The sequence below is a fragment of the Brachyhypopomus gauderio genome, chromosome 8 (assembly GCF_052324685.1).
Source record: "Brachyhypopomus gauderio isolate BG-103 chromosome 8, BGAUD_0.2, whole genome shotgun sequence".
Lineage (NCBI taxonomy): Eukaryota > Metazoa > Chordata > Actinopteri > Gymnotiformes > Hypopomidae > Brachyhypopomus > Brachyhypopomus gauderio.
The window spans coordinates 23,380,630-23,408,620 of record NC_135218.1 but is presented as its reverse complement, the minus strand read 5'-3'; the positions used below and the strand labels follow the sequence as shown (position 1 = coordinate 23,408,620).

Genomic DNA, 27,991 nt, shown 5'->3' with positions numbered 1-27,991 from the left:
AATGGCTGGAAGCACAAACAGTTCTAGCAGGACATTCAGACAGCAGGAGGTGTGGGGAGTGTTCTGGTTGTGGGTGTGGCTACACTAGCCTCATCAGGACATTCAGACAGCAGGAGGTGTGGGGAGTGTTCTGGTTGTGGGTGTGGCTACGCTAGCCTCATCAGGACATTCAGACAGCAGGAGGTGTGGGGAGTGTTCTGGTTGTGGGTGTGGCTACGCTAGCCTCATCAGGACATTCAGACAGCAGGAGGTGTGGGGAGTGTTCTGGTTGTGGGTGTGGCTACGCTGTTTTGATCGTATGGTTGTCAAACACATAAATGGATTAGCTTGCCATGTGTCAGAGCCTCCAGATATTAGCAGATGCTGACAGAGCAAAGTATTGTAGTCTCTGAGAGGGCTTTCCCTGCTCCAGTGTAGTCCTTGCTGGTGGGTGTTGTCCTCACGTAGCCTTTCAGCCGTTTAGCGTGCTATTCAGTTGGCAGAGAAGCAAAGTTTGAGATATTGTGTATCGATCTCTACATAGTGTGTTGATACCGTATTAACCAGTCAGGCTTGGGGTCTGTGCTGGTCACCTCTCTGAGACGAGGGTGTGGGAGACGACCTGCATGTATGCTGCTGTAAAGTAGTTGTGTGCATCTGTGCGACTTGAAATCTGAATGGTCCCGTTGTGAGTGTGTGAAGGAAGCCCCACCCACTCCCCCATTCCCACCCACAACCGCACCCCACACCCAAACCCTCACCAAATCCCCGTCCTTGACCCATGTTGTGCAATTTGACATTCAAACTCAACGGCCGTTCGGAATTGACGTCTTCGAGAACACTTCGAGAAACGTGCTGTCGTGTGTATCTGACTTCTCTGGACAAAAGACCTGACTTATTAGTTTTTTTTTTTAACCTTACACAGTTTGTGTGTGTATCATATAGAACACGTGTGTGTATGTGTGTGTATTGTATAGAACAGGTGTGTATGTATGTGTGTGTGACTCTAGGTGTGTTTCATACACAAAGGCTCTGAGCTTTACTCCAAAACCACTAGCGAACAACTGAACCTTTTTATCACAGTACCACTGCTGTGAGCTCCCAGGTGACAGGAGCCGGCCGCTCCCAGGGGGTCAGCGGGCTGCGGCGTCTCTGGGTTTGTCCTTTTGCTAACACTTGAGATGCTTCTTGCTGGCCATGTCGTTCCAGATGCGATGCATCTCCTCGGGCGAGATCTGGTGCACGGTCAGCACGCGGCGGTAGCGACACAGGCTGTAGCTCATCTTCCAGTGGTTGAAGCCGCTGTTCTGGACGGGGCGGATGCCCAGCTTGCGGAGACAGAGGCCCACGTACACGTCCTCCAGGTGGATGAGGCGTGTGTGTAGGGAGGTCTTGTAGATGAGGTCGGCCATGTCTCCTGAGAAGACGTAGCCCGTGCCGGAGCAGAAGGGCGGGTACTTGCTCTCGGGGTACAGCTCGCGAGACATGTACCACTTGCTCCGCGTGTCACGGATCGGGCCGCCGTTGATCACGTGGCCCGTGAAGAAGTGCTGCCTGGGCTTGGCGTCGGGCCGGAGCAGGTTCAGCACCAGGTTGTCCATGTTGACGAAGATGTCGCTGTCGGTCTTCATGATGTAGCGGGCGTTGGGGCAGAAGGACGAGGCCCAGCGCAGACCCATCACGGTCTTCAGCGTCAGGTTGTGGTAGGAGTCCTCGAAGTCTTCGGCGATGATGTCGTGGAACACCTGGCTCTCCTGCTCCACCATGCGGTTGAGCACGGGCTCGGTGCTGCGGCCCAGGAGGAAGAGCGTGACGAGCCGGACCGTCTCGCCGTACGCCCCCTGCTCGCCCCACGTCTCCCGGATGGCCTGCCGCGCGTCAAACTCCTTGTGGTCGGTGCTTACCAGGATGAGCAGGAAGGGGGCGTCACCCTCGCACTTGGTTGGCTCGTTGATCAGGAAGCGGAACGTGTGCGGGTTCAGCGCGCGCGTGCGGATGTTGCTGAACGTGCTGTTGAAGCCCGCGCGGGCCGACTGGTGCCGCACCGGGACGGACATCTGGCCCACGTAGGCGGTGGACGGCCGTGAGCCGCTCAGGTACCACAGCGCACTGGCCCAGCAGAGCACAGTGAGCAGGTACAGACACGACACCTTTGAGAACATCTCACCACTGGCCCGCTTGCCTGCCAATCACATGCGGTCGGCCTACTGGCCAATCACACGCAGTTATTTAAAGGACATCACTCTGATCGCAGCAGTCCGTTCACTGGTCAACGTCCAGGCATGCTCAGTTGTATTTAAAGTCATAGTACCGACGCAGTTTGGACACAGCCTTCATTACTGAAGCAGCAGAGACACTGGTGACCTCTCGCTGTCATCCCCGTTACCTCACGAGGACGTCCGTGTCCGCATTATGTTCGCATGTCGATACGCACGCGAACCTCAGGGCGGACGGCAGCTGCACTCTGTTTTTCTGAAGAAGGCTCAGTGTAGCGCAGGTCCCCGACCAGACCGCTACGATCAGCGTGCCAGTGTCATGCCTGCTGTGGACCAGTGACAGGGGTGGGGTGAGGTCTGGAGCCGGGTCTCTGCACAGGGGCTGGTCTGGTGTCTGATGCCGGGTCTCTGCCCTGTGGGGCCCAGGATGTGTACACACTGACCCCCAACGTCAGCTCAGGACTTCAGATGAGGAGTTCAGTCCGGTCTGCTGGCCAGTCTTTACCCTGCAGGAGAGATGGGGATAAAAAACACACTTTATGTGGAAGGAGTTACAGAGTTGAAGTGAAACATGAAAGAGTCCAAGAAGTGAGAGGTGAGAATTAGAGATGAGAGAGTGAGAGAGTGAGAGGGTGTGAATGTGCCTGTGTTTCTAAACCTTTCTGTTTGCAGGGTGCACTTTAAATTCCAGTTTAACAGTAACATCAATACTTGCCTCTAGCTTAGACACTTTAACTGTTCATTCAGTAGAACTCATTCTCGCACACTCATACACACACACACACACACACACACACACACACACACACACACACACACACACACGTTGTAACGCAGTGAGGTACAGACGATTGAACAGGGGGGTTCACGTTTCCTCACACACACTGTCACTTGCATTTTGGTCATTAAGGTAAGGTAAGTAAATTGATAAAAACTCAGTGAATAAGACTTTATTCAGTGTTGGAAGAACACACACACACACACACACACATACACATACAGTAAGGTCACATAGTTTTAATGTTTGCTTACACACTAACACCTCAAACCTCACACTCAAAGAGCAAAAAGCTGATCTGCAGTCACAAGTACTTTCTCAGCTTCACACGTTTCAAAACACACAGTGCTTCACAAAGCACTAAAATGACTCTAACATGACAGTTACTCCTTTGTCATTTCGAGGTACTGCCTTCCAAAATGCTTCAGGAAGGCAATGTTGCAGAAGAGGAAGAGTGAGGATGAGGAGGGAAGCAGTGCTGAATTACAACCGTCCTACTCGCTACAGTGAAGTTGGTTTAGTGTAGCCTACAGCACTACATCAGGACAATGTGCTACTTGTTTGATGCGTTACACTAAACAGGCTTGTAGGCTCCTCCTGTGATTTTGTACAAGTATTTGGCTGTATCTGTCTGTCCCCGATGGTTGGACACATCAGGGAGGTGTGTCCCCAGGATGAAGACAGCACCAGTGTTAACAGGTTTGGCCAATTATGCAACATGCCTCAATTCAAACAAACAGTCCTACACACTAGCCGTCCCACTATGGACCTGCACACACTAGCAGTCCCACTATGGACCTGCACACTCTAGTAGTCCCACTATAGACCTGCACACTCTAGTAGTCCCACTATAGACCTGCACACTCTAGCAGTCCCACTATAGACCTGCACACTCTAGCAGTCCCACTATGGACCTGCACACTCTAGCAGTCCCACTATGGACCTGCACATTCTAGTAGTCCCACTATAGACCTTCACATTCTAGCAGTCCCACTATAGACCTGCACACTCTAGCAGTCCCACTATAGACCTGCACACTCTAGCAGTCCCACTATGGACCTGCACACTCTAGTAGTCCCACTATAGACCTGCACATTCTAGCAGTCCCACTATAGACCTGCACATTCTAGCAGTCCCACTATGGACCTGCACACTCTAGTAGTCCCACCATAGACCTGCACATTCTAGTAGTCCCACTATAGACCTGCACATTCTAGCAGTCCCACTATAGACCTGCACACTCTAGCAGTCCCACTATAGACCTCCACACTCTAGCAGTCCCACTATGGACCTGCACACTCTAGTAGTCCCACTATAGACCTGCACACTCTAGTAGTCCCACTATAGACCTGCACACTCTAGCAGTCCCACTATGGACCTGCACACTCTAGCAGTCCCACTATGGACCTGCACACTCTAGCAGTCCCACTATGGACCTGCACACTATAGTAGTCCCACTATAGACCTGCACACTCTAGCAGTCCCACTATGGACCTGCACACTATAGTAGTCCCACTATAGACCTGCACACTCTAGCAGTCCCACTATGGACCTGCACACTCTAGTAGTCCCACTATGGACCTGCACTCTAGTAGTCCCACTATAGACCTGCACACTCTAGTAGTCCCACTATAGACCTGCATACTCTAGCAGTCCCACTATAGACCTGCACACTCTAGTAGTCCCACTATGGACCTGCACTCTAGTAGTCCCACTATAGACCTGCACACTCTAGTAGTCCCACTATAGACCTGCATACTCTAGCAGTCCCACTATAGACCTGCACACTCTAGTAGTCCCACTATGGACCTGCACACTCTAGTAGTCCCACTATAGACCTGCACACTCTAGTAGTCCCACTATGGACCTGCACACTTTAGTAGTCCCACTATAGACCTGCACATTCTAGTAGTCCCACTATGGACCTGCACACTCTAGTAGTCCCACTATGGACCTGCACACTCTAGTAGTCCCACTATAGACCTGCACACTCTAGCAGTCCCACTATGGACCTGCACACTCTAGTAGTCCCACTATAGACCTGCACACTCTAGCAGTCCCACTATAGACCTGCACATTCTAGTAATCACACTATAGACCTGCACACTCTAGCAGTCCCACTATAGACCTACACACTCTAGTAGTCCCACTATAGACCTGCACATTCTAGCAGTCCCACTATAGACCTACACACTCTAGCAGTCCCACTATAGACCTGCACAGCTATAACCAATATGATCAATTTAATATTTTATCAAATGATTAAATATTAAATGCTTAAGCCATTGTGAAAAGAAACAACAATGCAGAGAACAAAGCGGAAGAGACAAAATGAATGAGAGACAACACCACACACACACACACACACACACACACACACACACACACACACACACACACACACACACACACACACAAAGACACACACACACACACACACACAAAGACACACACACACAATCTTATATCAGAACTAGAGTGTACAGCATACAAAGGCTTCTTGTGTAAACTCACTCTTACCACCATAGTGGTCTTTACATGAACAGATCCAGTGAACTGGCAAACTGAAATACTCCATTCACTCATTTGCCTCATTTGTTTGAGCAAGGCCGCCTCATGAACAATGTAATGAACTTATCCGTCATATTTCAGAAAAAAACAAGATGTCACATTTTCCATGAAGAAAAACATTTTGAGTCAAAAGTTTGACTTTTTGACTTTTGATGAGAAGGGCAGTCATGGCCTGGCGGTTAGGGAACTGGTCTTGTGACCGGAGGGTCGTGGGTTCGATTCCCACACCTGAGGCCATGACTGAGGTGCCCTTGAGCAAGACACCTAACCCCAACTGCTCCCCGGGCGCCGGGCTAGGGCTGCCCGCCGCTGTGGGCACGTGTGATCCACAGCCCCCTAGTAATCACTAGTGTGTGTGTTCTGACTGGGGGTGTAAAAATCACAATTGACAAAATATGGCACATTTACATTTAAATATGACACATTTACATCCTCTGAATTCCCCAACACCCACAGTGCTGAATTTACACTTAAAGTACTGAATTAATACCCTTCGTGCTGAATTCACTGACATACTGAATTGACACCCATAGTTCTGAACAAACAACCACATCATTGAATGAGTATCCACAGTACTGAATTAACATCCACATTATCTTTTAAAGTCTTATGAGCGCTTTAATTTGACGCTGGAGGATTTGTCTGTGTGTGTAGCACACTTCTGAGATAGCTTTTGTGGTCAGGTTGTTGTTTTTCTGCCTTAATGCCTTTGGCTTTCATCTTAATGCAAACAGCGCTGACTCAGCAGTGTAACTCCACTTGATCCATACGGGTTCACGTCCCGGGTCAATGGGAATGTTCTGGTTTCAGCTACCGTCTGTGGAACGCTTCCTCAGCACACAGGAGACTGGGCCGTGACTTCAGTTCGATCCGAGCACTGATCTGAGGTGATAGCTCAGAGCTTCCTCAACAAACCCAAGACAAACATGAACGACACGAACATGTCATGGAACCGGCACATCCGTCCCGTGTCAGTCTAAAGAATTTCACACGGCCACGTTAGTTTTATGCAACAACTGTTTTCTGGAAACCAGGACTTGGGACGGGACATCACAGGAGAACACCGTGAGTTTACGGTCACTGAAGGCAAGCTGTTGCACAGGCTGCGTTTATTTGCTGGTGTGATCTGGTGAGTAAATGAAAGGCCTGACAGCTTCCTCTGTCCAGGACAGGCAGGACATGATAGAGAGTCCAGCGCACTAGGATGTGAAGAGCTGGCTGTGTGTACACATTAAGCCCACACTTAAACTAAAGAGGTTTTAAATGAGAATGCTTTAAAACCTTCATCAATGCTTTATTTCATTTTCCTTTGATGTACTTTAAAAGAAGCCTACCTGGGCCTCTTCTTCAACCAGACCCTACCACGGCAACAAAACAACAACAATAAACTTGACAACAATAAACATGACAACAGCTATTATCAAGAACCTGCTCAGACAGATACCTGTTGTAAGGTATCCAGATCTGAGAGAGTGTAAGGTTGTTCGTTTTTCTCAGTTTCCCTCAGGGATGTAGGAGATTTCTCAGTATTAATAAGCTATGAGGGGGATTTCTTAGTAAATGTATTTTTTTATAAACATTTATAAAGGTTTAATCATGGTAACAGTGTAGTAAACTAGTGGTAAAGGCCAGTGGTGGACAGTAACTAAGTAAATGTAATTCGTGTACTTTACTCAAGTACTTTTATTTGGTAAGACTTTATACTTTTACTTCACTACATTTCAAAGCGAAACTTTTTACTTTTCACTTCGTTACATTTACAGAAACATCTCGTTCCTTTTTCATTTTTAAATCAACGCTTAATAAAATACCGAAAGGTCAAAGTGTACCGTGTCACAGACTATAACCAGCGCTCAGTAAGAGATTAAGATTTGTACGCTAATTGGCTGAGGATCTGACATGGCTGCAACAGATGGCTTTCCCCAACACCCCTGGCCTTGTTTAGCCCAATTGTTTGAATTCCTCGAAAAGAAAAATGATTCGTATTCCTCCTCTGTATTCCGAAGAACACGTCGCTGTCATTATTTATGAACTCGCCATCAAACTTGAAAAAACACATCGAAGTAAGTTCGCCATTAGATGAGCACTACCAACAGGGTGGTTTATATACCCCGGTTAATGATATCACATTGAAATACACTACATTAACAGATGCTTTTATCCAAAGCAATGTGCTAGTACCCAAATTGCAATCTGTGGAGATGCTAAACGCCAGTTTAACACAGGAGACTCCCACATCAAACGTTAAAGCCGGGGACACATACACGCGAATTTGGCCAAGCGAAGCGAACTTCGCAATTTATTCCTATGAGGCAGGCGAAGGCAAACAAATATGAGCGAGGCGAAGCAAAATTATTAAAATTATTATCAGGGTTGGGGGGCGGGGCGGCGGCATGTGTGTAAAATGTTGGGGGGGGGGTGTGGCGAGTGTAAATTGTTGGACACAAATTAAGTATTATATCGCGATCGATCGATCGTCGGTGGTTGGCGCCAGAGCGAACTAGTAACTCATTGAATCATAGATGTAGATCGGAGGTAAATAAACTAGATTTTTTTTCATTGTGAGAAATCGGATGTATGTCGTGTGAGCGTGTGAAGACGGTCTCTGGTAAAGATGCGTGTGTGTCAATGCGTGTGTAGTTGGCAACCCTGATTATTATTATATTAATTATTATTAATTATTCGGCCCAGTTTAATATTATGAGTTCAGTTGGTAGGGCTGCACACAGTTCTAGTTGTAGGTGCTAGAGCTTCTAGCTTCCCTGTCCCGCCATGTGGTGGACAACAGAACCTCAGAAAAAGTCCCCCAAGCTAGGACTGAAGTGGCCGGTTCGAAATTATTGTTCTGTTTGGTGGTGAATTATGTTTTCATATTAAACGGTTTGTCTACTTGTCTACCTTTCTAGTGTGAATTATTAATATGGATAAAGTTTGGAAATGAATGTCGTGAGGATAATATAGGCTAGTTTTGTGTATGTTGTGTTTGCTAGGCAAATGTAAGGCACTGTTTCCTGTTCACCTGTTGATTGAGTAGGCCTAGGGGTTTTGATGTGACGCTAAGAAAAAAGAGGTTTTTACTTTTAATACTTAAGTATTTTTGAAGGCAGATACTTTTGTACTTCTACTCAAGTAAAAAATTGAGGTGAATACTATTCAATGCAAGGTAACTGTACTTTTACTCAAGTACATAATTGGTGTACCTCGTCCACCACTGGTAAAGGCCACCAACATTTGTCTCTGTCCTTCTGCCAGTGTTTTTGAGTAAGGCGCAGGGGTGAAACTGTCATTAGTGCAATTTCCCACCTGGGATCAATAAAGTATTTCTGATTCTGATTCTGATTAGCTGTTTTCCTGCAAGTGCAGATGCTGGTTGCTCCACTTAGGACTCCATTTCCCAGCATCCACCAGCCTGACTGTCACTCAAGCCCCCATCCTGAATACTGAATATCCTGTTCTGTACACTTAATGTTATACTTGCCTTCATAGCTGTTTCATTTCCACTGGGCTCCTATGCAAAGTATTGCTATGTTCATCGTGTACTGAGCAAGGTTGTTATTTTTGGTGTGCTGGCCTGTCTGTGAAATGATCCGATGTTTGCTTGTGCCTTTGTCCCGGTTCACATTTGGACTGCCTTCTATGGTATTTGACACTGGACTGGTATCTATTTGACAATGGACTGGTATCTGTTTGACATTGGACTGGTATCTAGTTGGCACAGGACTGGTGCCATTTCCCCTCTCTTCTTCCTTTCTTCTCTTTCTTTTGGGTTAGACGCCCGGGCTATCAGCCTTGGCTCAGCTCCTTCATAATAAAACCACCGTGTTCACGTCACTCTGTCAGTCTCACTATTGTATGTAGCGTTTCACAGCCTTAGATTTCAAGTGGCCTTTTTCCAGTGTATGCAACGCACACACACACACACACACACACACGCCTCTCGATTTCTGTGAAGGACACAACACATGCAGCAATCGCATTGATTGAGCGATGTGAACACTACACGCACTAAAATGTACAGAGGGAGAGGGCGATCAACCCACCTCCTCGTGAAATCACTCAACACCAAACGCACGCCAGCCTCATCCACAGAGTGGCCCTCCTCTCTCCCTGAACACAATTACAGTTCAGAACAGTCCGGCTGCACACGTTTCTTTTTTCTGAGCAGCACATTTCAAAGCCCGGTCAAGGATCATTGCAAATTGCACTCCATCTTCAAGGTTCTACGACAATGGAGAGTTTTCTGATAACTGCAGCATCCTCTGTAGTGACTCCATTTCCCATAACACCACAGGGCCAGAAGGCCCCAGTCTGAGAACCAATGGCGTCCTCTTCTTCTGTCTGTACTCTCCCTCCCTCAGTGTGACACCAGTGCCGTTTAGCTGGGGTCAAAGGACAGGGCTGCCTAAGGGGTTCTGGGAAGCGACATTCGGGTCATTATCATCACATGCACACTTACAGACACAGCACAGTTTGAAGACCTTTGCCCTCTTGTGCGACCATGTTGGAATTCATTGCATCACTTCAGTTACCATGGAACACTACAGTTACCATGGGACACACAGTTACCATGGGAGACACAGTTGTTGGCTGAACAGTGTGAAGCCAAGACAATTAAGCTTCAGGTCTACATTGTCCTTATCTGTCACCTCACCACTGTATACACCTGTGTGTGTGTGTGTGTGTGTGTGTGTGTGTGTGTGTGTGTGTGTGTGTGTGTGTGTGTGTGTGTGTGTGTGTGTGTTTGTTTCTGCATGTTGTGCTGTTGATTACATTATCATTGGCTAGACCATCAGAAACAGATGGCCTTAGAAATGTGTGTGTGTGTTTTTCCTCCCACGAGAGATACACTGCTGTGTGGACATTTTTCTCCTGTCCAGGAGGTCAAACATCTCAACTGTGCTGGGGTGAAATTTTTATAACAAAATCTCAACATTTTACACACATTTTACACGAATTCTGAACAAGCAGCTGAATCTACATCATGGTCATGCTACACTCATACAGGGAAATTTCACACCGCTAAATGGTTCTAGCTATAGAAAAACACGTCCTGCAGCTTTTGTCAGTGTTAGGTCAGTGTTGGGTGAGTGTTGGGTCAGTGTTGGCCACTGTATTCCTGTGTGTGTGAAATGGGATGGGCTTGGACGTGAACATTGTGGCGTGTATTTGGTGAACAGTGTTCAGACACACATGAAGAGAAGCTCCTGGTCTCGGGTGTTGCTTGTAGTACGTTTCTGTGTGATCAGGCACTGGTCTGCAATGTTTTGTGTGATCAGGCACTGGTCTGTGTGATCAGATACTGGTTTGCACTGGTCTGTGTGATCATACACTGGTCTGTGTGATCAGACACTGGTCTGTGTGATCAGTCACTGGTCTGTGTGATCAGATACTGGTTTGCAGTGGTATGTGTGATCAGACACTGGTCTGCATTGGTTCTGAGATAAATACACAAGTGAAGCAGGGAATAAAAATGGGTCATGCTGACCTACATCTCGAGAGAGAGAGAGAGAGAGAGGTAGAGACAGAGAGAGACACTGTCAGAAAGACATAGAGAGACAAAGTGAAATGATTGAAAAAAGAGAGATGAGACATTTATATGTCAGGTTTCCTGTTTTCTGTGTGTGACTTGAGAGGCCAGTAAACATCTCTCACTGTCCCGTTGTGATTGGATTTGTCTGCGTCGCTGATCAACAGGAAGCCTTGGGCACAGCTACAACTAAAGATGCGTATGAGAACATATTATCACCATAGCAAGAGGCTTATTATTATTCAGACCCTCCAGAAAGTCGCGATGTTGCGATTTGCAACTTCAACGCAACTTCAAGCAAACCCCGCGAATTCAGGGCGGTGTTGCAACTTCAGCCAATCACCGCAACTTACCCGCAAATTTGACCAATCACTGATGTCATATTGATGTGACGTCGACAAACTCCCGCCATACTTCCGTATAAACGTTCGAGAGGAGCAGACTGAAAGCAGCATGAGCAACTAAAATAACGGCAAAAAGATCGGGAAAAGCAGTATCCCGGTACACTACATGAAAGCGGGGATAAACTGTCCAGATCCGACCCGCGAATTGATTATCTATGGCCCCCTGGATGATATTTAATTACTATTAGAACCGGCCCGCAGGCTACAGCCGCCCGATGGTGTTTTGCACGCACAAACACTACATTCCCCACAATCAGTGTTGCCAGGTCCTACAAAAATATCCAGCCCAAAGTCAGTATAAAATCCGCCCCTCAGAAGCCAAAACTAGCCCAAAGGCCAAAGTTGTTGAGCGGGGGGGGGGGCGAGTGTAAGTTGTTGAGCGGAGGGGGGGGGGGTGGCGAGTGTAAGTTGTTGAGCGGAAGGGGGGTGTAAATTGTCGACTGGGGAAGCAGAGACAAATTAAGTATTATATCGCCATCGATTCTTAGTGTTGACTTGTAACTCCCGCAGTGGCCCAACTCAAAAGTAGCCCAAAAAACCGCACCCCGCGACCCCAGAATTTTTACCCGCGGAAGGAGTTTCAAACAAGCCCAATTTGGCGTGAAAACCGCGAACCTGGCAACACTGCCCACAATGCAACGGTAGCCCGCGAAGTCACTGCAGCTCACGCAGCGGCGAAGGTCTGAGATAAAGTTTATAAGTTTAAACTTTAAACTGAGATAAAGTTTAAAGTCAGAGATAAAGTTTATTTATCTCTGATCCATATCTATGAGTTACTAGTTCGCTCTGGCGCCAACCACTGGCGATCGATCTCGATATTAATTTGTGTCCATTTTACAGGCCGCCCGGTAACAACTTACGTTCGCCACCCCCTCCAGGTTCAAATCTCACTTCAAGCGATCTTGAAAAGTTGGCAACCCTGAATAAATAGGTAAATAGATAATTAAAATGGACTACTAAATAGAGGAAACCATACAACATTTACTCCCTATTGTAATGTACTCACAAAAAAACAAAAACACACCACAACTTCCATCGCAATTTTTTTGAAAAACACCCGCAACATCAAACATTTTAGCCCGCAACAATCACAAAAAAGGCCCGCGAAATCCTGGTGGGACTGATTATTAGATTATTTGTATATATTGTATATAAATCTGAACACTTTTTATTAGATTTATTTAATATCTTAATGAGCCTGGTCACACAGAGGGTATAGATAACAAAATAATTGTTCAATTCATGTTTTCGAGTCTTGCTAAAGACAAGATCTAACCCTCCTAAGTATGATGCAACAAAGCGTGACAACATCAACATGATGGCGCTGACAGCTCAAGAAATGACAAATTACACATATCCAATGTGTACCACTCAGCAAGACCAGCGCAAAACACCAACATATACTCTGACCTACTGTATATGTTCCCCTTAAAAAAACTGTCCTGTTTTTGACATGTATTAACCTTCCAACAACATGCACGCACACATTCCTTACTGAGAGCAGGAAATATTTGCAAATTTATGCAAATCTTTAGCATAATACTGGATGTTTGGGTCATTTTTCTGGTTATGGTCGCCTCTGCTGAAGACACAAAGAGTGACGATGAGCCAAGAAGGAGGAAAAGAAAAGGCCCGCCCCCTCCATCACTGTAATAGAGAATGACCAGCGGTAAGGCCCGCCCCCTCCATCACTGTAATAGAGAGTGACCAGCGGTAAGGCCCGCCCCCTCCGTAGCTGTAATAGTGAGTGACCAGCAGTAAGGCCCGCCCCCTCCGTAGCTGTAATAGAGAGTGACCAGCAGTAAGGCCCGCCCCCTCCGTAGCTGTAATAGAGAGTGACCAGCAGTAAGGCCCGCCCCCTCCGTAGCTGTAATAGAGAGTGACCAGCAGTAAGGCCCGCCCCCTCCGTAGCTGTAATAGAGAATGACCAGCTGTAAGGCCCGCCCCCTCCGTAGCTGTAATGGAGAGCGACCAGCAGTAAGGCCCGCCCCCTCCGTAGCTGTAATAGTGACCAGCGGTAAGGCCCGCCCCCTCCGTAGCTGTAATAGAGAATGACCAGCAGTAAGGCCCGCCCCCTCCGTAGCTGTAATAGAGAGTGACCAGCAGTAAGGCCCGCCCCCTCCGTAGCTGTAATAGAGAGTGATCAACAGTAAGGCCCGCCCCCTCTGTAGCTGTAATAGAGAGTGACTAGTGGTAAGGCCCGCCCTCTTCGTCACCGGGTACACAAGCATTTAATGCTTTCTTCTGGGCACTCAGCGACTACTCATCAATTACTACTACTGTGCAATGAAAGGAGATTGAGTTACTTAGGTCTTTGGGGAACACCAATTAGTAATTTTCTCTAACTTAATTTAGCTGAGTGTCTTGGACTAATACACTGAGGACACACTATTCATACAGTAACTGAGCCGCCTGCAGTCCTGTTCAGATCCAGAAAGACAAGAGGTAATACTGTAACGACGTGAAGTGCAGAGAAGAAGACAACTTCAGCTGAGGGGCAAACACTCTGATGCTTCATTGGTGTTCATTACTAATATGTTCTTAATATCTAGTAATAAGAGTAATCATTATTAATATTAATATATTCCAAGGGAGTACACCCTGGCATGGCTGGCCTGACATTGACTACTCTCGCACTGAACATTTTTGCCTAATTTATGTTTATTTTTCAGTTTTGCCTAATATATATAAGTACATGTGCAATCATATGTCCTGCTACTATAACTGCAATTTCATTTGGGATCAATAAACTTCGATCTATCTGTCTCGATCTATCTTGTGATAATGCAAAGACTGATGACCCCTAAAAGAAGCAACAACTCACCTGTTTGTCACCGGGCAGAAATGCAAATAGTGTATCATGCGTCTCTATTTGTGGCCAACTTGCTAAGACTTCTTTGTCTCTGGTGACCAGTGACGGGTGATAAGACCCTGTAATCCAGGACATTAAAAATTCCATGTACAAAGTACCTTCTATGGAGGTGGTGCGGGCTGATTAAAAGCTTTCTCTCTGGCTGTGAGCGCTAAACTTCACTAAGACCTTGAGTGTTCCTTGATAAAGAACACTAATTGTCTAACTGTAGTTGGCAGGATTCCAATGTCCTAGGAACCCACGAGGACCTCTGGGACCCAAGGCAAATTCCACAACAAAAGGGGGCCATCCAGGCTAATATTAGCGAACCACTTGGAGGAGTCAGAAATGAACAAGCTGGTTAATCTGACTGATCCTGAAGTCAACGTGAATACGACCATCACTGAACTGACTAACCTGAACTGTATGTATAACCCTATAAGAACAGAGCCTTTTTGTGTCTAAAATGGACTGAGATTAATAGCACCTGGATTGACAGAGCTCAAAGAACAGCTGGCAACCCACCCTGGCGATGCTGGTGTGGAAGATTGCACAGCACGAGACAACTACATCAAAATGCGGCTCGCCGAAGGACTTTTATCACCAATCTCAACACAAGCCAAGGTTTCCTGCATCGGGTGGAAGGACAGACCATCCCGTGAATGTATTGTACATGCTATGCGTGCAGAAAAACAGCTGAGCGAGGGAGGATGAGATTCAGCAGAAGCCCCTGTGTTCACAGCTATCTATCAAGAGAGAAACAACGGGACACAGGAGGTTGTGGAGGAAGAGGAGGAAGATGAGGATGAGGAGGTCGCGGAGGAAGAGGAGGATGAGGGAGACGCAGAAGAGATCCGTGAATCATGGGGAAGGTTTTAAGCGTGTCCAGTTAAGTCACTGGGCTAGGAGGTGTCGAGAGCTCACGCCGGACGACTCGTACGTCAGGTCAGCAGCTGAACACTTTGTGACCTGAGAAATGATCAAGTATAGAAGGGAACAGAAGGGAAGACAATGTCTTAAACCTTTCTTAGGCTCCGTTTCAAATTTCTGCATTGAGCTGGTTGCAATGGGGAAGAAGTTCCACTATATGCTCCACTATTATGTGTACGAGCTTCCTTAAAGTCCTCAGAGTTTCAGGTTTACTAGCCATTGAGCAACTGTGTTCCTACCAAACTGTGTAACAGGACCTTACAACGCATGTTTTTTTAATTTTAAAAACATGTCCAGTTAATTTGCTGATATGTCACTCTGAAAAGGTCTGAATAAGGATCCAGTGTCCAGTTTGCTCTAGCTGACTGTCCACATATTTCAGCTGCTAGAACAGGTGGTGGCTTGGGGGGGGGGGGGGGGGGGGGGGGCAATGGTGGGCCCCTAGTTAGAGAGCGTCTAGTGCACTTGACTGGGTGCAGTGTGAAGTCTGCATGAAGGGAGCTGGAAGATCCCCTTGTTTAAAACTGCTGGTGTGTGCTGCAGGACACGCTGTGAATGAACCTGCATCAGCAGCGTCTAGAGTCTCCAAAAGCACACGTTCTCCTATCTTCTGCCCTTCGCTGTCTGTGCTGTCAAACTGGTTTGATTTTGTATTCTGGGTCTCCTCATGTGGAACAAGGATCAGTGGACATTCCCGATTCGTTAATCGAGCACGGGACTGTGGTTCATTGCGATTCTTCACCAGTGAATTCTCCTCTCGTAGTGGTTAAAAAGCCAATGGTGCCTCCAATATGAAACGTCCTACATACCGTTACCATGACGCTACATCAGACAGCGCCCCCAGCTCCACGTCCATGACCTTTTATCTGGGATCCCAACAAATGTGTCTTGTTATTCTGTAACTGATTTGGCCAATGCCTTTTCGTATACCAGTACATAAAGGATACACATAAGCGTATACAGACTCTGTGATTATTTCCTGTTGAGCTTAGTTGTAAATTAAGAGACATTTGCCCCTCCTTGTGGTTACTCCATAATGCTCCATGGATGATATACTGATACACTGATTGCCTCTGACTCCTGAGAGGCATGTGAAGAACACGCATTGGCCCTTCTCAGTTTCCGTACTGAAACAGGTTAACCTGAGAAATGGCGACTTTGCCAGTGCTCAGTCAAACAACAAAGTCGCTTTATTGATCAGTCATGAATTTCCCATTTTCTGTCCATGTCTAACCCTGTTGCTAAAAGCACAAGTTGTGTCTCTACTAGGTATATTAGCCTATGGCCATACATGGATTTCACTTCCTACTACTCAAACACCAGTGTGGACCATGTGACCTGATGCAGCACCCAAGGCTGATTCGGCCTTCACACGTCTAAAAACTGCCCCGTCACCCTCCTCACACAAAACCGTTTAGCTTATATGTTAATTAATCCAGCGATATCAACATATCTGCTGTGTTGACACAATCCCTCATTGAGGAATAACATCCGGGTGCTTATTTCTCTGCAGGAGCAGACCATACGATGAGAGTTCATCTACTCACTCTGAGACCATACGATGAGAGTTCATCTACTCACTCTCAGACCATACGATGAGAGTTCATCTACTCACTCTCAGACCATACGATGAGAGTTCATCTACTCACTCTGAGACCATACGATGAGAGTTCATCTACTCACTCTGAGACCATACGATGAGAGTTCATCTACTCACTCTGAGACCATACGATGAGAGTTCATCTACTCACTCTGAGACCATACGATGAGAGTTCATCTACTGACTCTCAGAACAGCTGCAGGAGCTCTTCAACTGGTCAGAATAAGTTGCCATGCAGCAGTTAAATGTCTGTGCCACGTATCTTCACCGATCTGCGTGTAAACCACCCATTTAACCATTGCTACAGTATATTGCTGTCATTTGTAATATATATTACTCTCACTGGCTTATGTTACATTGCACCAATACAATAGTTAAAGTCCTGAAACTGTTATAAGACTGCAGGCATGAGTGTATTGTTGTCGTGGACACTATTACAAAACCCAGACCTGACCTGACTGAAATCCCTGACCCAAATACTGACTGTGTTTACTTTGTTGATGGCTCATCTCTGAAGCTTTCAGATGGCACTCCTTCAACATCATACGCACATGTTTTTACTAAAGATCCGTTGGAAACATTTTAATTGGAAAACGGGTCGCTCAAAATGGATGTCCAGATCTACCAAAAATGTGCTTTTCTTTTCTGGTTAAATTGACACATTGTGCAGACCACGTGTCTAAGGGGGATGTGCTAGCTATGGCAAATACAATTTGGTACGCACCAGGATTTCCTACATTTTGTATAACAAAGAACACAGGGAAAACAAACCCTTTGCTGGCAACACACTCGGAACCACAGTTTCCGTTTGATCATGTCATGATGGATTTTACTGAATTAACCCCTAGTCAAGGTTGCAATTACCGCCTTGTGCTTGTTGACATGTTTTCTAAAACACCATGAATGTTTTCCTTGCAGGAAATGTGAGGCAATGACAATGAAGTGCTTAGTTGAATTACTCCTAGATGGGGAGTGCCTAGAAACCCAACCAGGTGACATCTGCAAATATTTAGTAAATATGCTTCTGTAAACAGCATAGCGGATGAATTTCAGGACTCTTTTCATTTATCACCCACAGATTTGGGGGTGCAGTTGAAAGGTTGAATCAGATATTAAGCAGAAATTGTCCACGGTGATGGCAGAGAGAGGAATGAACTAGGTACACGCTCGGTCAAAAGTTTTAATGTGGGCAAGCATTCTAGTGAAGTGCTGACATGAATGTTGATGAAAATTCCTCAGTTTTTGTCTTACAGAGCTCGTGGGAAACGGTCCCTAGAGAATGTAGAAGACAAAATGATTGTATACATGTCTAAATTATGCAAAATGTGTTTGTGCACTCACAGGTGAGAACAGCACTGCCTATGGTGGCTCCAGGAGCTATTGCCATCCTGCTGGTGGGAGTCTGGCTTGTTAAGTGCTTCAAGAGAAAGGCCTTGAAGGATCCAAGATGGCTGAGCCCATGGCAAGTTCTCCTGACACACTGACGGATGTGAAAAAGGTAGAGAAGAACCTTCCAGAAGGGCAGGGAATCCCACCTTCTGCAACATCACCAAGAGGGCAGGGAACGCTACATACTGCAGCATCGTTGGGAGGGCAGAGAAACCCAACTCCCACATCTACCAGCACTAACGCTGCTCAAAATATATGTACAACGTCCCATCTTCTGAGATGGTTTACGTTGAATAAACGCATGTGTGATATCCACCTTATTTTTTAAATCCTAGGTTAGATTCCCAAATGATAGCGTCACTTGAGCTTTTCCAGGAATAAATGATCCCTTTTCAGGGAAACAGATGAACTTCTTCACATACACACCCATCTGTGTCTTCTAGTGAACCAAATGGAGTCAGGCAGCTGCTGTCCGTCAAGCTTTTTTCAGATATTCATACACTCTCCTCCTCACCACTACAGTGTTAGTGGCCCCTGGTCTTCAGCCAGATACTGCTGCTGGTGTCCCACACGCAGCGTTTGCAGCACATCTTACTGTGTGTCCCGCCCTGCAGATTATTTCACTTCATTTACACATTCATTCAAGAGACTTTAGAAACACTTTTCTACAAAAATGTGTTTGTAAATGTGCCATATTTGTCAATTGTGATTTTTTTTTTCACTGCAATCGAAATTTGTCCTCCGCTTTTTACCCATCTGTGCAGTTAGAACACACACACACACTCAGGCCTGGGAATTGAACCCACAACCCTTCGGTCACAAGACCAGTTCCCTAAGCACCAGACCATGACTGCCCCCTTTAGTGTGCATATGGTTTATTCTCTGAACTACTTGCTTTGCTTGCAAGTAACTGCACACATCAGCTTTTAAACTCACATAAATCATAAATCTTCATAAATCTGGAAATCTTCGTAAGAAATTCACTGGAAACTAGACAAGAAGCTATACATGCATAAGATTATAGACACATATGGTTATGGTTTTAAACACTCACACCCTAGTGCTCTGAATACAGCCCAGGCCGAGTTGCTAAATTGTCTGTGAAAATGGGGTTCAAGCCAAGTTTATGCCACAAATACTTCATGACACAAAATGTCATTGTAATTTTAATACCAGAATACTGTTTCAGAAGCAACGACTGCTCCCAATAGACCTTGGCACTTCATGAATTAGTGTCACGTAGTGTGGATTTTCAGAAGCTCTTATATTGTTATATTATGATATTGTTCAGAGATCAAGAACAACAGACTGTAGCATGTCAACAAATCAAGCAATGGCCACCATTAGCAAAGCCCATTTTCATTACACCTGATGACATCTGATGTTACACAGCGTCACTGGCATTTCATGAGCCTATTACAAACCCAGAGTCCTACCACGCTGTAGTCTACACCCTGCGCAGACAGACACAGCATGGAGGCTTGATTTATACCCTTCATTCAGATTTATTAGAACTATACTCCTATTGCTTTTAAAATGCTCCAAAATGCTCCCACATTGCTCACATAAGTATTTTATATCATTTGAACCCGTCTGGGATGAAAATGCTTCCCTTTCTTGCTCTGATCCTTGTAAGACTCCATATTCACATTTGAGACCATATTCTGAATACAATATCTTAATTATAAATCAACCAACTGCTCTAACAAGAGATCACTTTTTTTTTTTTTGCGAACTACAGTTCAGGAAGTTCAAAAACATTACTTCCATTTACTGAAATTCCATGTGAAACAGACCAGGCCTTCTGAGTCACCAATAGCAGTAGCTGGTTGTATACCATGGGCCAGGGCGCCCAGCTAACCTTAAAGTCTTAGGCAAGCATAGGTTCTCCAAGATATTCAAATCACATAGGAGCTAATTATATACGTACACTTTCGTCAGTCGGAGATTGCTAGGAATAATATTGCAGAGGTGTGTCAATTAGTGAAGGTGATATCTGATGCTGTAATGTTCCATTCCAGTGCGGCTTGGTGATATTCCGCCCTCACTGAACTGCTGCATAAGCGGTGCTCACAAAACAACTGGACGACTGTACGTTTGATGTTAGGCCCGGCCTTTAAGTGCAGGACTGTTTCCATCCTAGCAGACAGGGGGCACTGCTAATTCCTCCTGTGACACAAGTCGTGGTCTTATGACAGACTTAGTTAATCAATGACAGTCCAATGGAGGTCAGTAAGCAGAGGCTAAACTGTCTGCTGATCGCTATGAGACGTTACCCAAAGTACACCATATTGACACTGTGTCAGTTCCCCGAGCTACGAAATGCAGAAAACCATGGGGAAAATGTGTTATGACACACAAAACACTGCCAGCACCTTTGATCTAAAGCTAGGATTACTAAATATTAAATCACTAACATCTAAAGCACTCATGGTCAATGAAATCATAGCTGATCACAGATTTTATGGAATCTGTTCTGACTCCAGCTATGTACACCGCCCTGGTTTAACTGGCCATGGAGGCGGCATCAGTTATTTACAATGACACATTAAAAGTAAACAAGAAAGCTGGTTATGATTTCAAATCATCTGAAATTCTTTTTAATTAAAAATAGCAATGCAGCCAGCAAAATGAAGCTCATTATGTCTTTTTAACTAATTGGTATGAACAGGCCACCGGGACCCTACTGAGAATTTATAAACACGGTTTCAGATTTCCTCTCTAATCTAGTCATTTTGGTAGAAAGACCTGTGTTGTATTGCTGGTGATTTCAACATTCACAGTGCTCAAGACCCATTGGGATCAACTTTTAGCCTTTAGTTCTATTCTGGAATCAGAGGGGATAAGAGAACCCACAGACAGGTGGACACTTGATTTAGTGCTGATGTATGGAGTAGACATGGGGAACACGGCTGTCCTACCCCAGTGTGAGGAAATCTCAGTACATTCCCTCATTCCATTTGAACTACAAATCAACAGGACTATAGTGTCCTAGACTTATCACAAATCTCCAAGATTGAGCTTGGAGTAGGACACCCTCAAACCCAACAGAACTTGAACAAATGACTTCTTATTTCTTCTTAAGTTCTTACAACCAGGATTTCCTTGCACACCAAATGTTTTTTAATGTCATTTTTAAATTTTGTTATATATAGTATACAAATTTGACTTTGTATAAATTCTGCACTCAAATTATGAGGCTAATTTATCTAGCATGTACTGGAATTCAGAACACAGTGGAATTCACTGTAAAGACATTGCTAAATCTTCACACGTTTTTTTCCTTTTGACAAACTATCCATCCCTTTGTCTCCGTTTAAACAAATGAGGAATAATAATACATAGTTCTAAAGACCACAGAACTGCGTGAGGCCATATCTTCACATAAACAATAGATGTGTCGTATTTTTAAAGCTGTCAGTCCTACAGAACACAAACTTTTTTGTCAGTGAAAACTGTATTATTTTATTGTATTATTTTACATAAGCCCAATAAAACACACACACACACACACACACACACACACACACACACACACACACACACACACACACACACACACACACACTGGTGGCCAGACAGCATTGTTTTTCAGCAGCTATCTCTCTCTGGAGTGAACTGTTAATAGCTTTACTTTGATCAATATTATTTTGCATGTCACTCTTATCACAGCTCAAAACAAACACTTTGTATTTGTATACCTCACCTACCAGCGGACTGCAGAAAGTTCAAGCTAAATGGCAGTGGTGGACGAAGTACACCAATTATGTACTTGAGTAAAAGTACAGTTACCTTGCATTGAATATTACTCAAGTAAAAGTAAAAGTATTCACCTCAATTTTTTACTTGAGTAGAAGTACAAAAGTATCTGCCTTCAAAAATACTTAAGTATTAAAAGTAAAAGTAAAAACCTTTTTTTTCTTAGCGTCACATCAAAACCCCTAGGCCTACTCGATCAAAAGGTGAACAGGAAACAGTGCCTTACATTTGCCTAGCAAACACAAAATACACAAAACTAGCCTATATTATCCTCACAACATTCATTTCCAAACTTTATCCATATTAATAATTCACACTAGAAAGGTAGACAAGTGGACAAACAGTTTTATATAAAAACATAATTCACCACCAAACAGAACAATAATTTCGAACTGGCCACTTCAGTCCTAGCTTGGGGGACTTTTTCGAGGAGGGTACGGCTCGAGAAAAGAGACCACCTCCCCGGCTGCGTGTGCGTGGCTGCCTGGCCATGGCACAAACGCGTTCCTGATCTCGCGCATGCTCGTTCGTGTGCAAAACGATGGCCGACGCCAGCGTTTAGTGTAAGTTAAAATACCTCGTTTTTGTAGACAAACGAATCTTACATTCTAGTCTTGTATTGGCAGTGTATATGTTCATAAAGTTACTTTATGGAGAGGAAAACATTTAAGAATAGCCTGTTAAGTTCTCTGCATTGTAAACTTCGCATGGGAACAATGAACAATGCTTGACAAATTGGGAATACCAATCAACTGTAAATTGAACAGTGTTTAAAGAGGGGAAGCCATGCGGCTTTTGCAAAAATAAAGTTCTAAATGGAAATATTTTGTTTGTGTGTTTTCATGTATTTCTACCTGAATTTTATCTGCAAAACATTAAGTTTAATGTGCATTGAAGTTTTCAAATCCTTTGCAAACATCCTTATAATGCCATGTAGGATGTTTCGTAAATACAAAGAGTAAAGGTATAAGTAGTATATGTAGTTATTTATGTAGAAACGGTAAATTTGCATTTATTACTTTTATTTAGAAATTCCTATCACGCGAGACTATAACGGAACTTCACCAGCGCGGTGCAGCCAGGATGAGAGAGCCATGGTGAGAGAGTCTCCCAGTCTCGCGCCGTATACTATTGACTTTTTCTGAGGTTCTACGTTGTCCACCACATGGCGGGACAGGGAAGCTAGAAGCTCTAGCACCTAGAACTAGAACTGTGTGCAGCCCTACCAACTGAACTCATAATATTAAACTTGGACCAGAGACCGTTTTCACTCGCACTACACTTCACATACATCCGATTTCTCACACTGAAAAAAAATCTAGTTTATTTACCTCTGATCTACATCTATGATTCAATGAGTTACTAGTTCGCTGTGGCGCCAACCACTGGCGATCGATCGCGACATAATACTTAATTTGTGTCCAACAATTTACACTCGCCGCCACCCCCGCCAACATTTTACACACATGCCGCCGCCCCGCCCCCCAACCCTAATAATAATAATTTTAATAATAATTTTAATAATTTTGCTTCGCTCATATTTACTTGCCTTCGCCTCCCTCATATGAATAAATTGCGAAGTTCGCTTCGCTTGGCCAAATTCGCGTGTATGTGTCCCCGGCTTTAACGTTTGATGTGGGAGTCTCCTGTGTTAAACTGGCGCTTAGCATCTCCACAGATTGCAATTCGGGTACTAGCACATTGCTTTGGATAAAAGCATATGTTAAATGTAGTGTACTTCAATGTGATATAATTAACCGGGGTATATAAACCTACTAATCTAATGGTGAACTTACTTCGATGTGTTTTTTCAAGTTTGACAGCGAGTTCATAAATGATGACAGCGATGTGTTCTTCGGAATGCAGAGGAGGAATACGAATAATTCTTGTTTTCGAGGAATACAAACACTTCGGCTAAATAAGGCCAGGGGTGTTGGGGGAAGACATCTGTTGCAGCCATGTCAGATCCTCAGCCATTTAGCGTACAAATCTTAATCTCTTACTGAGCGCTGATTGGTTATAGTCTGTGACATGGTACACTTTTACCTTTCGGTATTTTATTAAACGTTGATTTAAAAATGAAAAAGGAACGAGATGTTTCTGTAAATGTAACGAAGTGAAAAGTACAAATTTTCGCTTTGAAATGTAGTGAAGTAAAAGTATAAAGTCTTACCAAATAAAAGTACTTGAGTAAAGTACAGATACATGGAAATGTTACTTAAGTACAGTAACGAATTACATTTACTTAGTTACTGTCCACCACTGCTAAATGGTAATCAGGATGCTTGCAATGGTGTAAAATTCCAAAAAGAAATTTTCAAAAAGAAAAAAAGACTTGACTTGTGAGTGGTCTGCACATCCATTCCTGTGGAAGACTTGAAAATATGAATTTCATGCCTCCAGTATGTTATGCAAATATTGCAAGTGCCAAGTTTGGTGCATAAAAGACTAATTATATTACATATCCTTATGTCCTTATGGAGACGTGATGTCCTCCTTTTAGGGGTTATTAAAGTGGCCACAGTATTACACACACACACACACACACACACACACACACACACACACACACACACACACTTATTGAGGTGTGGTCATACAGAAACATTGAATAAGTTGTGGGTGCATTTAATTTTTAGTTTTCATAGTACAGAAATTGTCTGCTCAATTCTGGAAACTTTAAACAATCAGAAAATGGTACCCAAAAATACCATAAATGTTTGGTTATTAGACTATTTTAATCTATTTTAGTTTCGAAGCACATACAGCGCACGACGTTTGTACACGCGGTAACCCGGAAGCTGCAGCACGTTTGATCGGTCTCTCGTTAACGATCCGTTCCGAAGGGTCTCGCAACCGAACACGTTGACCCAGGTTCGTCCGTGCAAGCTGTGCTTTTACCGTCACCCACGAGGGCTCTCAGTACGGCACACAATAACCAGACCGTATAAAAGCCTAGAGGTCAGGCGAAAATCAATATTTAGGAAGAATATTGCGGAACTGGATGGCTGACAAAAACCGAGGCTGAGCGATGTAACTGGTGTGTGATGGCGGTCGACCACTGATCACGATGGTCAGACTGGTTTCAGCTCACTAGCGGACAGTAGGGTGGACACTTCAACAACCCCTAAGAGGACATCGCGCCCCCAAAAGGACAAAATGAACGCGTACAGGGATGTGACACTGCAACACACACACACACACACACACACACACACACACACACACACACACACACACACACACACACACTAGTTAGGTAACAGAACTAAGCAATTTTATTAATATTATGTAATATTAATGTTGTACTAACCGAACTTGGCTCCCAAATGAGGTATTTACGTTTGGCATAGTGTACAGAAACCCCGAAATTCACCTTTACTGCTATTCGAAAGCAAAGAGTGTTTTGACCACTGAATACGTTTTTTTCTTTTGTACTTTCACATTACGTTGCACACATAGTAACTGACTTCAGATTGTGGCTTTTATCCGGTGGACGTGGCGGTCTGGGTAACAGTGTAACATGTCTTTGCCTTGACATGTATGACCCAGTGACATGAGACTGATGGATGGAGCGCAGTCGGTCCACAAGGACGAGATATGTGATCGTGAGGGAACCGTCACGTCGTTTTCGTTTATCTACACACACCAGACAAAGATTTCAGCTCTCGGTGGTCGCGCATCTTCTCGCGTCGAACAGGAAATTCACGTCTTCCGAATCTCAATACCAGATTCCCCAACACTACACCAGAAGTTTAGTTGGTAAAACATGAATTTATATGACCGATGACTTGATCAAACTGGTCATCTGTTCGCTAGCTAGATAGATTGCGGGAATGATGTGTTTTTAATCTTGTAGTGTCGTCTTCTCCTTTTGGGGTTGTGATGTCCTTCTAGCGTCTGCCTCCCTGCTGCCGACATGCAGCATCATCGTGAGGCTGAATTCCTCTAGATTAACGTGAGCGCTGAACGTTTTTACACACAGCCAAACGGATCATTACGAATCAGCATCAGAATGGGCTCCTAACGGTGCCACCTGCACCAGCTATCAGCAAGGTGACCGTCCTAAGAACAGCTAGTGTAGTTAAGAAGGGGAAACCGCTGTTTGAAACACGTCCACAGCCGTAAGGTGAGGGTCAGGTCCGATGTGCACGTGCGTCACATGACTCCACATGGTGCACGTTGCGCTCGTGCCATACAAGACGCACCTCTTTGTACCGCGCGGAGACAAACACCGCAAAAGCCAAATGCACGTACAAATGCAAATGAGATGCAGATTACAGGGGAAAAAAAATTACAAAAAAAAAACCTTGGGTACACTAGGCTATAGCGGATAGCAAACAGAAACCTACCTGATCTTATGCGTCCCACAATCCGTTTTGTGTGATGCTCGCGGTTGGCTACTGACCCATGAACTGAAGCGCTCAGCGGCGGTGAGGGAGGTGTCCAATCAGAAACACGATAAACGCCACTCGAACCTGCTGATGCTGGATGAGAACGCCACCATGTGAACACGGTTGAATTGGGCTTGTCTGCCCTCTCCAGACATGTGTAATTTGCCAAATTTTCATTACATAAACGAACGTCCATGATGTTTGGTAAACCCACACAATAAAATAGGATTTTTTTGTATAAATCTGATTTTAATATATGGTATAAATCTGATTTTTAAAAAAATATATTTTATTCACCTTTAGGGGAAATAAAAAATAAAATTCATACCACATTTTTTCATGTTTACAATTTAAATTATTTAATTTATTTGTGATTTTATATCACTGTTTTCACAGTTTTTTAATGCATGCATTCAAAATCACTACCAATATCAAATTCAATACAAAACTCAGTATTTCAGAAAATTATTTTATTGATCAATGCAAAAGCAGTATAACAGAAATAATCTCTAACCAGCCTGAAAGGCAGGACCTCTCTGTAATCCTCGTAACCAGGGAAACAGAACCATCTACAACTATTAAGAAAGAAAATTAGCAAAAAAAAACAAACAAAAAAAAAAACAAATAAAAACTTACAAACAAAAAAAAATCATAATCAAGCAAAAGATGTGAAATTGCATTAAAAGTATACAGCAAAATAAAATATAGTAATTATATGTTTCACTTTTTGTATTGCACACCAGGTGCGTTAAATAAAGCTTTTAAAAAGAATAATGTGTTAAAAGTAATGCGGAGAATAAAAACAACATTGTATTAGTGTAAATTGAGTACAAAAGAATATGAGTAAATGAAAACATTCATCTCTCCATGGACAGAAATAGACAAACATCTGAAGCTTTTGGTGTGTATAAAATGGCTGGTATGGCTAATTTCATTCTTATTTTAAATGGTGACTTTAAACTTTGTCAGTCGTCGTCATTATCATCTTCATAGTATCTGTTGCGTTTGATTTGCTCCTCTATGGACAGTGATTCTGGTTCAACTCCCCACAGGCAGTTGGCTTCAGCCAGCAAGCCAGCTTTGGTGTCAGAATTATTGAGCACGTTCTCGCTCCTTTCCTCCACAGTTTGCTTATCTGCAACGTTCTTGGTTTCCATTCCAAAATCCATAAGATCATCCAGGAGACAGTCTGCTGATTTTGTGTTGCTGTTAAAGCTGCCCTTAAAATCCGACACCATGCTTGAGCTCTCTCCAAAGCCTGAAAATATGTCGTCCAGGAATTGTGAAGTACATGCCTTCATCTGCTCATTTGAATCCTCGCTAATTAAATCTTTGCCACTGTGTTGCCCTAGTGTCAGCTCTGATGTGTCCTTGTTTTTGGCACGTGGAGGAAAATGAGTATCATCCTGGCACAGTAACTGTAAAATGTCAGCGTGCCCCATTTGCTTGGTGCACAATTCCTCTTTTACAGGTACTTGAGTAGAAAGTGATGCAGATGAGCAGAAGTCTAATAGACTTTGCTCTGCTGTAATCCCATCTAACCCCATCCATGTGGCACCACTGTCTAATAAATGCTCACTGTTGTTATTGTTA

General features: G+C 44.3%; 1 protein-coding gene across 1 annotated transcript; it reads right to left on the bottom strand.

The window, feature by feature from the left end:
• Positions 1-744: 744 nt before the first annotated feature.
• Positions 745-26,491, bottom strand: b3galt1a (UDP-Gal:betaGlcNAc beta 1,3-galactosyltransferase, polypeptide 1a). Its single transcript, XM_077015625.1, has 2 exons — positions 26,357-26,491; positions 745-2,701 (listed from the first exon to the last, which is right to left on the bottom strand). The coding sequence occupies exon 2, from the start codon at positions 2,139-2,141 to the stop codon at positions 1,149-1,151; it is 993 nt and encodes a 330-aa protein (XP_076871740.1). The 5' UTR covers positions 2,142-2,701; positions 26,357-26,491; the 3' UTR covers positions 745-1,148.
• Between the last annotated feature and the right edge of the window lie 1,500 nt (positions 26,492-27,991).

Bases quoted from the DNA above. Each gene is read 5' to 3' on its own strand.
- b3galt1a (XM_077015625.1), bottom strand. From the start codon at position 2,141: ATGTTCTCAAAGGTGTCGTGTCTGTACCTGCTCACTGTGCTCTGCTGG.